Source organism: Poecilia reticulata, chromosome 23, assembly GCF_904066995.2.
Source record: "Poecilia reticulata chromosome 23, P_reticulata-male-v2, whole genome shotgun sequence".
Taxonomy (NCBI): domain Eukaryota; kingdom Metazoa; phylum Chordata; class Actinopteri; order Cyprinodontiformes; family Poeciliidae; genus Poecilia; species Poecilia reticulata.
In genome coordinates this window covers 16,334,985-16,352,988 of record NC_088852.1, presented here as the reverse complement: position 1 = coordinate 16,352,988, position 18,004 = coordinate 16,334,985, and the positions used below count along the sequence as shown (strand labels likewise).

The 18,004-nt window shown below is 41.4% G+C and overlaps 1 protein-coding gene across 2 annotated transcripts; it reads right to left on the bottom strand.

Annotated features, from left to right (window-relative positions):
- Nucleotides 1–17,347, bottom strand: pik3cg (phosphatidylinositol-4,5-bisphosphate 3-kinase, catalytic subunit gamma). 2 transcript variants are annotated; one of them, XM_081603696.1, is made up of 24 exons: nt 17,132–17,347; nt 15,198–15,417; nt 14,933–15,104; nt 13,766–14,028; nt 13,162–13,248; nt 12,969–13,069; nt 12,705–12,874; nt 12,440–12,627; nt 11,385–11,492; nt 11,205–11,286; nt 10,099–10,528; nt 9,924–10,022; nt 9,708–9,843; nt 7,125–7,190; nt 6,469–6,612; nt 6,171–6,252; nt 5,139–5,242; nt 4,899–5,045; nt 4,728–4,818; nt 3,799–3,929; nt 2,991–3,102; nt 2,748–2,905; nt 2,585–2,666; nt 1–1,645 (listed from the first exon to the last, which is right to left on the bottom strand). In XM_081603696.1, exons 2-24 carry the CDS (start codon nt 15,408–15,410, stop codon nt 1,446–1,448), a joined length of 3,366 nt encoding a protein of 1,121 aa, XP_081459822.1. In that variant the 5' UTR covers nt 15,411–15,417; nt 17,132–17,347; the 3' UTR covers nt 1–1,445. The 2 variants fall into 2 exon arrangements, with proteins under 2 accessions (XP_081459822.1, XP_081459821.1); XM_081603695.1 differs by having other exon boundaries at nt 15,198–15,413.
- Nucleotides 17,348–18,004: the final 657 nt, after the last annotated feature.

Sequence of the window (18,004 nt, the reverse complement as noted above, 5' to 3'; positions counted from 1 at the left end):
TCTTGCTTCTTCGTCTTTATTTACTAAACATGTTCAAGCTTTTTCCAAGAAGCAACCCAACTCTTTCCAGTGTGTTTCAAAGGAAACTCGAACACAAATACTGGTTTTAAAGAGGCAGTGATATGTTAAATCAACTTTTAAGATGTACATGATGTCATAATGCTACTGCATCATCAAAACATACAGGGAGTATGGCTTTGATTCTTTCATGCATGTTTGAGAAACCCTTTAGTCTCCAGTGGCAACCATTTGGGGTGCCTAAACGCTTGGTCTCAGCAAGTGCTGCCTTTTCCACTAAGCTCGCCATGATTCCCCCTTTCAGCTCCTTCAGACTAGCCAGCAGCAATTAGCAAACATCTGGTGGAACTGTGCATCTGTTGAGTTCATTATACGAGCTACTTCTCAGTGAAACACTCAGAATGGCTATAAACGACTTGAAGGAGAAACATTGTGATGACTTCCTGGAGGCGGAGATTCAGAGAGAGCAGGAGCTTCTTAAAAAGACAGAGGCCCGACATCAAGGTGTTAAAATTACAAAATCAAAATTATTTTAAGTTTTGTTTGATGTATAAAACTGAAAGCAACATAAGCTGCATTTTCATTCATCATATATCACTTGATCGAGTTTTGGCACTAGGAAGTTTTTGGCCGTGTTGAAATTGGTTTATTTCACAAAACTGCAACAAACAATCCTCCCCCCCCTCCCCCATCACATGAGTCACATGATCAACAACTGGATGATGAATCTGGTGCAAACAACAAGGAAGAATACAACAGGAAGTAGCTGGAGGATAGCTGGGCGATGTGTTTTTTTAATGACTTGAACAAATTTATTCACTTGGGATTTTGATTGTGTTTCTTATTTAATGGTAGCACTGAAATTGCCAAATTGTGTTATTTTGACAAAGTTTTGACCACATCTGCAATGGAAACACAGCTACCGTTACTTGATTGTGCTATAAAATGGCACTATGTGCCTTTTAAAATACATAACACCGCCCCTTTAAGACAGATCTTTACCCCGTACCTCAGCTCTTAAAGAAGCTCAAGCTTCTGAGAGTTGAGAGCCAAAAAATGTTGCATTTTGGAGAGACGGGGAATGGTTCTCATAAAAAAAACAACAAACAAAAAAAAAGCCAAATACAGTACAATAAAATTTACAATTTTACTCATTTGAAAGCTGCACTGATTATTGAATTCATGTTGAAACTGGTTTAAAAAAAAGCTCTAGAAATGTTTGTTTATGCGCATATGGTCTCGACTTGGTTTTTAAAGTGCGATATAAACGGTCTCTCTCTTGCTTTTTGCTTGAATTACAATCAAACTTAGTATCTACCTTGTTAATTCAATGAAAAAAAAATAATATATATATATATATATAAAAAGGGAAAAGTTCTGAAACAATAAAGAAGTGTAGCTATGGCCGTCTGAGCAGGAGGTGGCGTCTACGTGGAGCGTTTCTCCACGCCCTGCTTGATCCCCAGCACCAGGTGGACGAACCAGTTGATCTGAACCATCCAGCCTTTCTCCCGGCAGATCTCGATCTGGTCCAGCAGGTGGCGCTGTGCCTCGTCCTCGCTGCGGCCGACCGTCAGCGCCTCGCGGATGTACTCGATGTCCTCCTTGCTGGTCAGCTGCGGCATCCCTGAATGTCAAAGAAACGACTTTGATCAGTCTTAAAAATCGCTTCTAAAAAAACGATGGTGCGTTTGTTGTTTGGATGTTCAGAAGAATTCACGCATCTTCAACTTTTTCACTTTTTTGTTCCAGTCACAAATTTCAATAAATTTTTTGGAACTCTATATGATAGGTTCTGCATAACTGTAGGCACTTTTATTCTGATTCAACAAATACATCACAGAGCGTGCCACACTTTTCAGATTTTCATTTAAAGTGTAGAAGTCTGCGTTTGGATTTGTCACTTAAACCCCCTGCAGGGTAAAACTTAATAATTTTTCATGCATTTTCAAAAAGTTTTCTAACTTTTCCAGCACTGCTTTGGAGATAAAAACAATAAAAATATATATTTTAAAATGTAATTCCTGATTTTATATAATTTATTATTGTTATTAATCATCTTTGTTGTGGTAGTGTTCCACATGCTACATACAGCAGCGATGAGGTAAACTAAAACAAAAGTAGCTAAATTTAATATTTTTAAATGTCTAATTTAACTAAAAGAAAAATAAATAAATAAAATTCCAGTAACTTTAATGTCTAAAACATAAGACAATCAATAAATCATTGAGCAACTAGCATTAATAAATATCACATATAATAAACAAATCCTGTTAAGGTAAATGACCTTCCTGCTCAAATTAAATGCTAACACATTATACAAAGAAAGTAACAAAAAAATGTCCTTGCTGAGTTTTCTGGCACTTAGCGAATAGAAATAATTTTGGTAATTCTAATCAACCAAAAACAAGAAGTTCAGACAGGTAGAAAAACTTATGTCCTTTTATTAGGTGTATGAAACTATCTGGTTTCAACTGTAGGTGAGGTTTTCTAAATTTAGGCTTATAATGAAGCGTTAGCTTGCACTTCATGACAAACCCGTGGTGTGAAAATGTTTGCGGCTTACCGGTCATCAGCATCATGGAGAACAGGATGATGAGCAGGTTGGTGTGATGCCGCAGAGCGAGGTAAGCCTTCACACACACATCCTGCAGCGGCGTGGGAAAATGAAGAGCGGTCATTTTGTTTCAGACTGCATCCACAATAAAAAAAACAAACAAGTCTCCCACCTGGAACTTCTGGAAGTGGGGGCTGCTCTTCTTCCCCGACGTTCCCATGACGTACAGGAAGTCAGGCGTGAGAACGAAGGGAACCCACTCCTTGCTGATTCCCATGAAGCTCTTGTAGTTCCCCAGGATGTGACCGAAGTCGATATGGAACAGGTTCCCTGCAAAAACCGTCCGCACATCTTTCAGCTGCCCGTATTTTGATCATTTTTTAAAATGCATTATATTTAAACACAGACACACTACCCGACTCTGTGATCATGATGTTGTCATTGTGGCGATCTCCGATTCCGAGGACGTAGGTGGCCACACAGTATCCCCCACAGGAATACAGGAACCTCTCCACGGCCTGTTGGAACTACACACACACACACACACACACGCACACACACACACACACACACACACACACACGCGCACACACACACGCACACACACACGCACACACACACGCACACACGCACACAAAGCTTGAAAACATGCAGTTACATGCTGAGGTTGCATGTTGTACCAGCTGTGTGTGTTGTGGCCGTTACTTCCTTCCTGTCAGGAACTAAAGCTACTTCCTACTATTTGGTAAACAAACTTGCAGCAGGAAACGAAGCAACGCTCTGATTACATAACACTACTGCTCAGTCCCTCCAGGATGTCGCCATGTTTCTTGTGATTGTTGTTCCCTGAAACAACCAATTATGCGTCATTTTGTTCAAAATGTTGTGTTAAAGTCACAGTTTTTTAAAGCTTTTTGTTAGACTGCAAACACAAAATTGAATGTTTTGTTAGAATTTTTTATTCTTGGGGAAAAAACAGCATACTGCATAAATAGTAAATGGAAGAAAAAAAGTATCCTCTCTTTAAAATAATAATTTACTTTATGATTTTTATTCCAAAGCATATTTTCAACGGTTGGAGGACTAGAACAGTTTAGGACTAGAAGTGATTCTCCTTTACTTCTATGATGGAAGGTATTCATTTAGTTATATTTTCTCAGCAGTGCCCCTGCTGGTGGTTTTGTATTGTGCAGAAACATCCAGTTTGTGTTTGTGAAGGGCACCTTTTCCTCGCTGACACACTTGTCTCGCAGCCATTGGTAGAGGATTTCGTCCTTAAAGGCACCGGTGCTTCCGACGACGCTCTGCTGGATGGTAGCAATCGTGGTGGCGTCTTTAACGATCTCAATCATTCCTACAGGGACGATAAAGGCAGAACAGAAAGTTATGGAAACAGACGACCAGCTGCAGGCTAACCCTACACAGGGAATTCTGCTCTATTGGAGGGAATCTGGCCGTCACTTTGCGCCATAAGTCCAAATTCACTTGTGTTCTGCAATAGGAAAATGATCTGAAGTAAAAAATGAAAATCTAAAAAAGTTTCTGGAACTGCAAGTGGCACTTTGGACATTCCACAAAGGCTCTTAATGACTGGTACAAATTAAAGGTTTTTAACTGTTTTTCAGTTTTCTTCATGCAACATTTGCACTAAATTCCCACATGAAATGGCACTTAAGTAGCAGCAGCAATATGTTTTTAGATCTGTTTACTTTGTTACTAGGTTGGAATCCATGTGATTTTTTCAAATAAATATCCATCCTCTTCTTTGTTTACTTTTATTTTAAATACTACATATAGAGATAAAATGTCTAAACTAGATATTTATCTAAAAAGTTTTTGGTGAATTTTGTTCTTTAGCTCATATGACATTTGTGGTTCTAAACGAGTCTCAAATGGTTGTCCTGAGAGGCTGTAAAGGCTGCAAACCCCTGGTCTAGTCAAAGTCTAGACTTAAATCCAACTGAGATAAAGTGGAAGGTTGAAAATCACTCCAATGTGTCTGGATTAAAGGGACAACGTTCCTCATTTGATAGCAGACATTCAATGGATTTATCCAGGTTATTGTTTGTGACAATAAAATTTGAAAAAACAAGTGGGTGGGGGCGCTGTAGCGCAGATAAAGCATATAAGGGTGAAGGAGAGTGTAACGGACCAATCTTGTTGCCGGTGGAGATGCAGCCGTACGGCAGGAGGCACAGATCCAGAGACTCCGTCTCCCAGATGGACTCCATGATGAGCAGAATCTGACAGGAGGAGCGAAGACGTGAGCGGACTTCCTAGAACCTCTGGCTGTGTGAACCGGTGCGAATGGCTGCTGACCCACCTGCAGGATGAGCATGTCCTGTCGCAGGTCGTCCCCGTCCTTGAAGATGATGCCCACGGGGTCTTTGGACAGCGTGGTGGGGTCGGCCCGTTTGAACTGCAGCCACAGTGGCTTCTTCTTGGATGCCATCACCTTGCACTGCTCGATCTGCAGGTGGACAACAAAAGCTGATTCGATGTTGGTCCTTGTGGGTGCAGGCGTGTGTGTGTGTGTGTGTGTGTGTGCGTGCGTGTCTCTCACCAGCAGAGTCCCAGCTCTCAGCCCAGGATCGTAAGGGACTCGGAAACTCTCCGGAAGGCCCGACAACTGCAAGGTCTCCAGTTTCTGACGCAGCTGGATCACAACTGACAATCACACAGCACATACACGCTTAGCTTCACAGGAAGTCTCACACTTAAAGTGACATTTTATGTGACAGAGCAACACAACTTAGAGCATATAAAGGCGTTACAACATGACGGTACATGCATGAGATCCTACCCTCCAGCTCCCTACTAGGGCAAAAAACTGTTCACTGACAATGACCAGCTTTGGTTTTAACTGTTATCAATGTAACACACTAAATCTTAAATGTACACTTGATATATAAAAGAATATTGGCTACTAATTGTCAACACTCTGACAACTAGATAAGGTCAGGAAAAACTTTTAATTTCAAACAAAAGTAGCAAAGGAAAGGGAAGAAGGTCATGCTAGCTTGACTTTGACAATCTTAACATGTAGATGAGCTGCAGTGTGTTAATGTTCAGTAAAAAAATTTTTTTTTAAAAGGCAGCCCACACCAACTCTCTCACAGGTCATTAGAGAAGAGGTTTAAATTAGCTAATCAACCACGGCGATCACTTATTAATAATCACAAAATAAACAACAAGACCGAAAACATAAAACTGTGACAGACTCAATGTTCTGTTCTTTGTGTGGGAAATTTTTGCCTGTTGGTGTCGAAACCTGATACACAAGTGGAGCTGTTGTCAGTTAGTTGCTATGGAAACAGGTCTGTGTGTAGTATTGCCGACACAGAGAGCGAGAAAAAAGATAGATTTGATCAGTGGATTAGATCACTTTCTCATGCAAGAATCGGCCAATCACCAATCTCCCAAATTTAACAGATTTTTGTGTTGTTGTTTTATCAGTTACAGATTCAACAAAATACATTAAAGTTTGTTGTGATGCTTGCAAAACTTTAATGAAAGTGACTTTAATAAAATCTTCCTTATAAATGTGTTAGAAGCGATTTCAGAGCCACATGATGGAAGCCCTCCTCCTCCTCACCTTGCTGTGTGACGTCGTATTTGTCGGCAGACATGGCTTTCATCTCACGTGTGACTTTCTGAAGGGCCTCCGTCATCTCCACCTGGAGAGAGTTAAGTTTTTAAAAACTATGCTCTGTATCCAAAGAGTTAAAAACCCCCTGAAAACATCAACAGGTGGCTCTACCAGAAAAGGATGAGAAACAAGACGCTGTCAGAAATGGAACAAATACTCCAAATTACTTCTTTTTTTTTATCATAACACTCTGCTAACTGAGGATCATTTGTGATTATTGAATGTAGAGGGGGAGACTCTTCACCTGCTTCCTGAAGTCCTGTAGCATGTTCTCCCCGCAGCCTCTGAGGTAGGCCTCCAGCAACACGGCGTACCTCTGCTGGTAGTGCATGGACTGGGCAATCTCGCTTCGCAGGAACCAGAACAGAAAATGGCCGATGCGCTTACTCTGTGGAGAGGAAGAAATGATTAGAAATATCTGAAGAACAGAACAGGGGAAACACAAGTTTATTTAAGGATACGTGTCAATTTTACACTAGAAATATCATAGGGGTTTTTTTTTATCCCATGTACATTTTCACTTCCTTGTAACTCTCTGTAAGCAAAGTGCATGGTTCCTGAAGTTTGGTGGTTCATTTAGATGCAGCTTTGCTAACATATGTTTTTTCTTTTTCCTCCTTACTATGTTATAACAGGGGTGCACTAATTGCAGTTTTCTAGCCAATCATCAATCTTTAAAAAGTCTGATCTGCTGATTCTGATTTTTTGTCTGAAAAAACGAGACAGTGGCCGATTTCCAGACCTTTGCAGAGGTAGATAAGATCGGAGAATGAGATCAGTCTCACGTATGTTGGCTAATTTATGTCTCCCAAAATGAATGAAATTAGGGCCGATTTATGCAGTCATATTACTAGCAGCAGCGTATGAAGTGTAAGCAACTCTTGTTGTTGTTGAGCTTACCCTCAATGCTCTTTTCAGCAGGAACCTGACCAGGGCGCTGTCATGGTATGGCTCAAACTTCACTGCCTGCAGGAGAAGACGGACACACAAACATGTCTGTCTGTCACAATGCACAAGTTCTTTTATTCACATTTATATTTATATGCTCAACAATTACCATATTATGGGCAACTGTAACCATAGAAACTATGCCAAAACACCTAACCTAGATAGCTTGGAACCAACTAAGATTAAATCAAGACAGATTATTTTTAGGTTTTGATCATCTTGCTGCTCCCTTTAAAGGCAGATAACAGAAACCAGAAAAGGAATTTACAATTGAAATTTAAAAAGTTGATTATATCCGTAAAAATGTTTCTAAACTGCCAAAGGCTATACCGTTTGCAGATGACGCAAGTGTGTTTTGTGGTAAAAAGAATTTAAATCAACAACTACTCAACAATGGAAGAAGAGTTTTATGTAAGTTAAAGAATTAGTTTGACATAATAATAGGACTGAAAACCTACAGAGCTGTTTTAGGCCTTCAAACGTTGTAACAGATTACGGTTTATGTTAGAAAATTAACGAGGCCTTAAAAAACAAAGAAATCATCCACCGTACAAATAATAGCCTACAGCAAATCAAGTGACTTAACTAGTATATTCTGAAAACAAACCTCTCCAAGAAAAGCATAAACAGACTTTTAGTTTGTCAGAAAGAACAGATACAGAAATGCATTTCTGCATTATTTGGACACCAGAGCAGAGGACATGCTTGGCAGTCCAGGAAAATAACCTTATCCCTGCTGTGAAGCACAGAAGTGGAAGTATCATGGTTTAGGGACGCTTGATGAAACACAAGCTGTTGTTGTGTTCTGTTTTTTTTTCCTTTTTTGGTGTTCAGCTGTAACAAAGCCACTTTCTATTGTCTAAAAATAAATAAAAACAAGATGACGAGAGCTGAACATGTAAACATTTCTCTTGAACAAACTGAATATTTCTTAGCATTTCTATAACTTCCCACACTAGTAAAAGCAAAACAAGTAAAACAAAGCTCATGTCCATCTAACCCTCCTGTGCTCTGACATAGATAGCAAACATAAAAGTGTTCTTATCAGTGATAAACAAATGCTGCTCAAAAAGAGACTGGATTATTATGTCATAAAAGTAAAAGTATTTCTGAACTGAACTGAAACAAATTTGACTGTAGCATTGAAGGAAGTGAAAACACAGAGCCTATTGTGCTCACCTGGTGGAATTTGTAGGGGGAGCTGAGGATGCAAGGTCAAATATCAGGAGCAGTTTGAGCTGAAATTCTACCTCTTGAGCGGCTTCCTTAAGAAATTTGTAGTAGTGGGGAACAAAAATGCTTTCCTTCACTTTGAAACGTACTTATTTTTCACATTAAAATGTCTGTGTTTTCACTCCCGTTCTGTTATTCAGCGGTAATCTAAGATTAGACTTTGCGGCATTCGAAAATAGATCAGACAGGATGACGTGAGCGCTGCCTGCTGAGTCAGTCCCACACATTTCCAGAGCGCTTCATCCTTCAATATCAGTATTTATATAAACATTCAGTACTAATCCTCCATTGGTGATTAAAATGCACAGCATGCAGAGATGAAGTCTCATTTTCCTATCCAAGCAAAGGGCCCTTTGTTGGCCTCAGCTGATGCTTGTTGCTCATGCAAAGCTGAGCGCAGAGTTGACTATGGAAACACAGCGAGGAGACGCGTGAGGCATGAGTCAGTTGTTTCCACTGGCTGGTGAGCTGGGACCGAGACATGAGGAGCCTTCAGTGAAACGAACAGCAGCTCAGTTAGTTCATGTATTAACTCTGACCAGAACCGCATTTAGAATTCATATTTCAGACACACCCGTCTGTGAAGGACCAGCATTAACAGTACTTGGTATGCACAGCAGCTGCTGCTTTCACCAAATTGGTTTAATGATTATGGATTGATCATTATTAGTGCAAATGGCTACCTATGTGTTGTTGTAGCTGTGTTTCCAGAATAGGATCCATTCATGTTCTTCATGTTGAAACTTCAGAGATTTTAAAGGTAAGATACAAAACATTGGCAAAAAGAGAGAGAAAGATAGAGAGAATGAGGGAATAAAAGAGACAGAATGAAAGAATAAATGAAAGAAAGAAAAGGGGCATAAAGGGAATAAGGAAAATAAGAAAGGAAATAAAACAGGAAGTTGGAAAGCAAGGAAGGAAACAAGGGTGGAAGGAAGGAAAAAAGGGATGGAAGGAGGAAGGAAGTGAGGAAGGAGACAGTGAAAGGAAGAAAAAAAAGAAGGAGGAAGAAAACGTATCAAAGAAAGGAACGGAGGGAGGAAAAAGGCATCAAGGAAAGAAGGAAGGAAGAATCACGCCTTTGATCCCATAGACTTGCTATATGTAGAACATTGATAGATGAACAGAAACTAATTTCCTCTGAAAAAGTGACGGGACCACAAACCTCCTTCATTTCCTAAAGTTTAGACTCTAAGGTAACACGGGTTTTCAGACATTACTTATTTCAAACTGTCCATCTGCAGCTTCAGGTTATCTGTAATGCCTGTTAACAGATAAACACAAACATGAGATAAGACCCACCTGGACCAGCTGGAGGAGATACCGGAGGACGTCATCGTCCTCCAGCGTCTCCAGCTTCCGCACCGCCATGGATCGGACCTGGGCATCCGAGTAGTGGCAGTCTAGCAGCTGCATTGCCAGACCAACATCCAGACCACTGAGGAGCAGCAACGTGCCAGCAGGTCAACACAATATCAACACTACAAACAGAGATGTATACTGCCGTGCCGACTTTACCTGGTGTCCCATGCATTGCTGCGATCCAACAGGCGATGAGTAGCCAGGACGTCTTCCTGTTTCCCCCATCTGACTGAGCCCAGCAACTTCGGATAAGCCCTGAGCAAGATTATTGAATAAATTAAGCAAAAAGAAAAATATATAGTACAATGTTATTGGGAAGTACAACAAGTACCTCGGATCACGCATGCACTCATGTCTGAAGTGCCACAGCAGCTCTTTGTCCTCTGGACTCAGCGGATGTAAGGGGTCAGTGGACACGATCGCCGCAAACTGCTTCTTCAGGTGGTTGGGCATTTCTCTCTGACCTCTCTCCCCTCCGTCAGCCTCCTCACCGCTGGCCCCACAGTCTCTGCCCACTTCCCTGCTCTTGGGCAGCACCACCGGGTAGCAGTACTTGTCCAACAAGATGGCGATGGCCATGGAGGAGGCCTTGTCTGGGTTGGTGGCCGACGTGAGCTTGTCTGCGTTGATGCTGCTGCTGCTCTCCTCGCTCTTTTCGGGCATCTTCCACATGTGGAGGATGAACTCGCCTTGGCGGAGGAGAGAGCGGTGGTCGATCAGGAGCAGGTTGACGTAGTACAGGAGGCGGTTCTTGGTCTTTCCTGAAAGGCAGACAAAGAGGTGTGATGATAAAGGGTTCCCTCGTTGATGGCGGCAAATGGCACTGATCGCAAATGACGGAATGGCGACATCTCAAGAGCATGTAATACTGGAAGATGAGGACGTCCTGGGACCTTTGTTTCAATGTTCTTTGCTAATAAAGTACAGTGTGAAGCTACTTAAGCGAAGGGAGAAAGACAGAGGACTCTTTTTCTGGCTACGGACTGTGGTAGCTACCACAAGCTAACACCAAGTTATCTGGGCCCGACCTTGCCAAGTTCCTGCTCGACAATCAGTTTGGTAAAAATCCTGATTTGTCAATGCTCTATAGTTCATTTTCCAATTCGGAAAAGCCTGTGAATGGATTAAATCTCCTGTTGAGCCATGGTGAGAAACACTGTCACGAGCAGCTCGTACAGTCACTCCATCAGCTCTGTGTCATCTACAACAGTTCTTCATCTTGAGTTTATTTGCTGTTGGCAAATAGCCATCGGTAGGCATTAAGTTGTACATCTTTATAACATAAATCAGTCGATCACAAGCAAAATCAGCTGTTCAGATACACAGATGTTTCCCCAAAAACACATCTTCTTTGTCCAAGACTAAAATGGCCGCAGTGTGCTGTTCTAAATTTAATAGCTCGACTCATTGGCGATCAGTGCTGTAACTGGATTTTACCTTCAAGGGTGGAGCTTCCTGCTGTGTTGTCGTGGTAGGAGCTTTTGGAGTTGGGGGTTTGGGGTTGCTTCCCACAGATCACCTGGATTTAGTGAAAGTGTTTCAGAGCTAGCCAAGCGACCCTATTTTAACCAAACACGACAAAATCTACAAAACAGTAGTGAAGGTAACCAGATGTACCTGCAGGTTGAGGCGTGCCCCTTTAGGCAGGTCTTTGATCTTTATGTTGAACTCCAGCCAGCAGTTCCACAGCACTTCTTCATTAAACGTCTTGGAAGTTGTTCTTTCCTAAAAGAGTTCACTGATGTCATTTAGGGTTTTAACGTAGTCACTGCTCATAACTTCAAGAAAAAAAAACCTTAATGGTCCCTTTAAGAGTCAGCTGCCTTACATCCAGGAATCAAATGATGTTTACAGGAATCGTTGGGCAATGTTGGCCTGTATTCATGCTGTTAGCTGCAGCGTTTATTGTCTTCACACCGCATCCGAAATGAATAAGCTGATCATGCAAATTCAGAATAGTTTAACAGGATTGATGGTGGCTTATGGTTTCCAGGGAAGACGCAACAGGAAACTGTGTGTGAACTCGACTTTTGTCACAGCAGCAAGTTTTTGGTATATGGAGAATGCCTGTGTATTCATAACATATTATAGCCAATGTATTTTGTGGTGATTTTGTGTGACGATTCTGGTCACTGCCATACACAATTCCATTCGATTCTCATCTAATTCAGTGCTCTATCTAGAATTTCTCCCATTGACTTGGATGCCTCCAATAGAATTTCAATCGGGCCAATCAGCAAATCAGAAGTTCTGAATGATGACATTGATTTTCTGTTCTGTTTTAGAATAATAGTTTGCTTTCAGCGCACAAAATTTCTCGTAAACGGTAATTATACCGTTGAACATAAATCACAGCCAAATGTTAGCAATTTGATAAAAATTCTAACTTCGACACAGTCAACCTCTCAATAGTTTTTCAGTAGCCGAAGGCCCAGACCCTCTGGATGAAGCAAAGCGTAGAACAAAATGTTTTTTGTTGTTTTTTTAAAACCAGGCTAGTGATGAACAAATACAATATAGTTGATAATTTTCTTTGTAAAAACATCCTTCCACATTTGTGTTGGTCACATGAATTCCTAGTAAAATACTTTGAGGTTTGTGGTTGTTATGTGGCAACATGTGAAAAAGTCTCTCTAGTGTGTATGGGAGGCTCATCGTTCAATGTGTCCAACCTGCGCCAGAAGTTGCTGCCCATGGAAGATGCTGGCCTCGATAAACACCGTAAACTCTGGGACTTTGGGGAGCGTCGGGATGTCGATTCCAAGCACTTTGACTCTAAACTTTCTGTTGCAGTCCCACATGGAGATGGTGAACACTCGCTCATGGTCTTTCTCTGCAATGGTCAGCTGTTCATGGGTGCCTGTGATAAACCTTTAGAGTTTAATTCAGCTCACATTTGAGTAGAAATAAATAAACAGCGGTGTTTCAAATTGTAACCTGCGACTCCTGTGCAGTCATCCACTTGGGCCCAGTCCTCCCGCTGGACCAGATCCAGCTCCGGATCAGGCGGAGTCTCCAGAACCAGGTGGATCTCCTCTCCGTTCTTGAGGGACTGACGGATCCAGTTGAAGCTCTGTAGGGCTTTCTCGCCATACAAATACTCCTCTCTTAGCATGAGACAGAAACAACAATAACCAACTCCAACCTGACCACACTGACCCCAGCGTGAAGTTTCCCAGGGAGTTTCCACACACTGCATACCTGCCACACACACGCAACACAAAGTCCTCGTCGCTCAAGTGTTCAGGGATTCCCAACAAAACCCGTTTATTGGTCGTTTTTGCAAAGAAGCTCGCCAATACCTAAAAGACAGGGGAACGATAGAAACGCTACAGGAAATGGTATATTTATCAAACAGGAAGTGGTGCATGGTTCATGAGCTATATTTATCAACCTGTGAAGGCGTATCATCAATGGAGACTTTGATAGTCTGGCTGGAGGTGCTGACATGGATCACAACCAGGATGTAACCATTATTAACCTGAGAGAATGAAGGATGAGAACAGGGTGGAGATTAAGGCACAATTTTGTTTGTCAGAAGGAAATATGAAGAAAATTATTGATATTAGATATGATATGTTGTTCCTAAATTCCCAACAATCATTAATTCTGGAAGAAAAACGCATTCTGACTGCCTGAAATGCATTCATGCAGGGTGCAGAATGAGCGACGCACATCACAAACTATTTCAGAGCAGCACCACTCGAAGCTGGAGGCTGCCCACATGAAACAGGAAAATGAGATGGAGTCGTGCTGCAGCGCTGCGTTAAAGGTGTCACCACAAATCGCAGGTCATGAGTGAGCATTCCTCCTTCATAGTGGGCATGGAGTGGGAAGTGAGCACTTCTTAGCTCACGGAGGTGGTTGGTTGGAAAATATCACATTTGCAGTTGAAGAATCCAAAACAAATTTTATTTTTAGTGTTCTAAACTCTTTTTTCCTCTCAATAATCACGGGTGGTCAGTCGGGTGAAGAAGGGGTTCTGGAAGTGAACAAACCTTGGAGAGAAGGTGTTCGGGCAGCGGCTTCCGGGTGACCCAGGGGTCCATGGAGTAAAGGTTGGGGTCCCGGTCCGACAGCTCGATGCGTCGCGGCGTCAGCAGCTTCCGGCGAGTGAATTCCAGCTCGTCGTCGTGGACGTTGCTAACGTCAGTCACGTCGTAGCCAATCAGGTAGTTGAGGTAACGCTGGTACTGCTGAGACTCATCTGTGGGTTGCGGCCGCGGCACCAGCTGGATTCGGCCCACGTCTTTCTTTAGAGCTATTGAAACGCAAAAAAAAAGAGACACCTGAAGTTCCTACCGGCACAGTTTAGTTGTCATATAGTAGGATTCTGTGGAGTAGTTCAAAGAAGCTACATATGCTAAGCTAAAGCCAAAAATGTCCTAAACAGATCACAATTGGTATTGAAACCCTTACAAAATATTTTTTACCCTTTACAAAAATGTTCACAGTCAAAGACGGCCTCTACTGGACTTTGTGGTCTTTAAATAGACAGCTACTCATGTTTGGATGTTTGCAGAGAGAAACTAGTCCTTCATTTTTTACAAGGTATAAAGCATAGCGCATAAGAAATAATGCAACTTTTTCTTTAATTTTTGCTTACGCACAATTTTTATGGAGTTATAAGTTAAATCTACAAGCCATGTTAAAAATGAAAGGAGGGAAAAAATGAAGAGAGCCCTTGTGCTAACTGGGTTGACTGAAAATATATGGCAGAATGTAGCTCTTCTTTTGTTCCTATTCTGTGGAACGACATGCAGTTATGTATTAGAAGAGCCCCTTTATTGTGCAATGAAAGGGAAAAAATGTGTTTATAACACGGTTTTATTAACACACCTCGAGACTTTTGCTCTTACTTCTGTTAGTGTTTTATTGTTTCGTTTTTGTCTTTTCCATATTTTGAATGTTTATTGTTTTTGTTTGTATAGCAATTTAATTCCAGCTACTGTTGTTTTAAAGAACTTTATAAGTAAAGTAGCAAACAGCAGTTAGTTTCTTTTCACCATGAGAACTTTTCCATTGTTCTCCAACATGGCTGCTGTCCACTGCAGGTGCGATACTGCACTCCATACAGTCAGAATACATGTTTAGAACAAATCTCAGTGTTTTTACATTAACAGTCATGATAGAAATAGTTTCTGGCTCCAAGAGGCAACCAATACCTCTCCAGTAGCGAATACAGTCCAGTGTTTGGAAGACCTGGTGCTTGTCGTAGATCTCGCACACAGTGCCTTTCTTCTGATAGAGGAGGATGCAGTGATCAGGACAGAAGCGCTGGTAGAAGTCTGGACAGAGGTTTAAAGACACCGCCTTCATCCAAACTTGGGCTTTCACCTGGAAAAATGACAAAACGGGCGAAACATGTTTCATCCGTTTGCTGGAGTTAAATTGAAAAAAAAGAAAAAGAAATCCCTGAGCATCCCCAACCTGTTCCACAGTCCAGTTCCCGGCCACCTCTAGCAACAGAGAGTCGGGGCTGCTCCCGCCCCGCCCCACTGTGGGCAGCACAAACTCAACGCTGATCTGATCCATGGAGGCAGAGGAGGCAGAGGTGATGGCTTTCTTCCTCCTCCTCCTGCGGCTCTCTTCCCGTGCCACTTCGCGCTCTTCGTCGCTCACCTGGATCTGCTGCCTGTCCATTGCCTAGCTTGGACACAACGCACGCAGTTAATCATTACCTGTAATTATGCAAACACCTTGTTGCCACGGGACACAAAGATCTGACCTGTCTGTAGCCACAGACAGGTCGAGTGGCAGATCGACTGGAGTGAGCAACGATGAACACTCAAATTACTATTCAGGCACGATGACAGAAATTGTCGAACCAAAGCTTCGGTTTTGTGGTTAAATTTAGCATTTGCTGCAGGCGTGTTCTGTGCGATCCCACACGAGTGTCTCCTCGCCGTCAGCTGGAACCTTCCTAACAACTCTCACACACATTAAATGTGTTTTTGTATCGAAAAGGCAGCGAACCAACCCAGAGTCATAACAATTCCACCACCATGCTTCCACTAATGTGAATTAAACAAGATTCTGGTTAACGTGGCCAGAGGATTCTACAGTGCCATCAAACTGCTCGAAATACGGCTTTCTAACCTGGCCGAGGTTTAAAGAGGAGAGGCAAAAGCAAATGAGGAGGATTAGCAGAGCTTATGGGCAACTAATGATGTCATTCAGAGTATAATAATGTGGAATATGGTTTCTGCTGTCTGGATATTGAGCCATTTTATCCTGACAGTCATGAAACTGTCTTATGGTAACATTTTTCAGTCAGAAGCCTCTTTAGATGCGTTGCAAGACTGACTGCTACCAGAGATCAGGACTTTTAGGGACATGTGCAACAACAACAACAAAAAAGACAATGTTTGTGCTACACCATTCAGTCCCATCCAGGCTGTAACGTAGATGAAGTTCTCACTAAGATCGACTCTTAGTTTTTATTGTGGATTAAGTGAATTTATTTTTGTCTTGAACCTATTAATGGGAACAATGGTGATAATAAATGATGCAGTGATGAATGCATGCATTTTTAAGACTTTTTACAAAAAAAATCATTGAGATAATGTAGAAAAAGGAATTATTTTAGTAAGTTTTCACAGGCACTTGATCTGAAACTTTAATGTATTTTTATACTTTTGAGAGTATGATGAATATATCATCCAATGAGCCAAAAATATCATGTCTGTGTTATCTGGTAATATGCAAATATGGTGAAAGCTTAGTGAGTTTTCATGTGTTTACTCCATTAAAAAAATGGGTTACTATAAACAACTCCTCGGTTTGTATTGGAGGGAATTTAAACAAACCGTAAATTCAGCAATATGTTTAGTCCATAATGACTTTATTTTTCATATAAATGATCAATTCGGTTAGTGGAGCCCTGAAGGACTCATTCCTGCTCACGCTACTATAAAAGCGAAGAAGTCGGTGGAGTTTCCCTTCTGTTTCTTTCTGCATCAGCAGAGGAAGCTTTGAAAAGCAGGAAGCAAAACTCAAACAGCATGGATGGACTAGAATAGCTCTCCGTCAGCTGTTTTGGGTCCGACGCACTTTTAAGTGTAGACTAGAGGACTACAGCAGCTAAGAGTAACAGCGCAGAGAGGTAAAAATAAGAGATTAAACAAATGGGGGATAAAAACGCAGCCACCATATCAGTGAGTTACAGCAGCAGGTTGTGGTGTAACGGTACAGCAGGATGCAGAGAGGAGTGTGTGGCCACACACACACACACACACACACACACACACACACACACACACACACGCATACACACGCATACGCATACACACACACACACACACACACACACACACACACACACACACACACACACAAACATAAAGCTTTTAATAAGAACTCACCAAGGAACGCAGAAGGCAGCCAACCCCGGAGCTGTCGACGAAGACTTCGGCATTTATGCTAAATAACGAGACCCGGAAACATTAAATAAAATGAGGGCTTTCTGGAGTTTGTGCTCAGGAACTGCTGGGAGGAAATGCTGCGCCTCCACAAGTCTACCAGAACTTGTCAAACTCACCCGCTAAGTTTTCTTTAAACTGAACAGTAAGCAACCCGCAACTTCCGCTTTGTCTTCAAACTAAAACACGGCAGTACAGGAAGTGAATCACACTGCGCGTGCATGTTTGAAGAAGCTGGGATTATAGCTTGATTCTTCAGGTCAATCAAATAAAATATTGAATACTGGCAGTAAATATAGTTTATCACTTTAAAACAATGCACCTTTCTAAACAATAGCAATACTACTACTACTACTACTACTACTACTACTACTACTACTACTACTACTAATAATAATAATAATAATAATAATAATAATAATAATAATAATATTTTCTAAATATTAATTAGGCATAAACCTGGCATTATTTTGTCCTGTACTGTTTGATAATGTTGGTGCTGCCGGGTACTTTAAATGTGTGTTTACTTCCCTCTTGTGGCCGCATAAAGTATTGCTGAAATAATTTTGAGAACTCAAACCGGAAAAGAAGCGAATAAGCGATTTCCATCTAAAGATTTTTTTCTCCGTCTTACAACATAATGTGCTAGATCTGTATATATTAACCCTCCTATTATGTTTGTTTCTGAAATACAGCAATAATGTTCGTGGGTCAATTTGACCCGGGGAGTGTTTTATCATGCAATTGTGTCAGAAACCAAAAAATTCCTCCAAAACATTTTTGTATCTGATTATTAACTCTAATACTAACAATTTC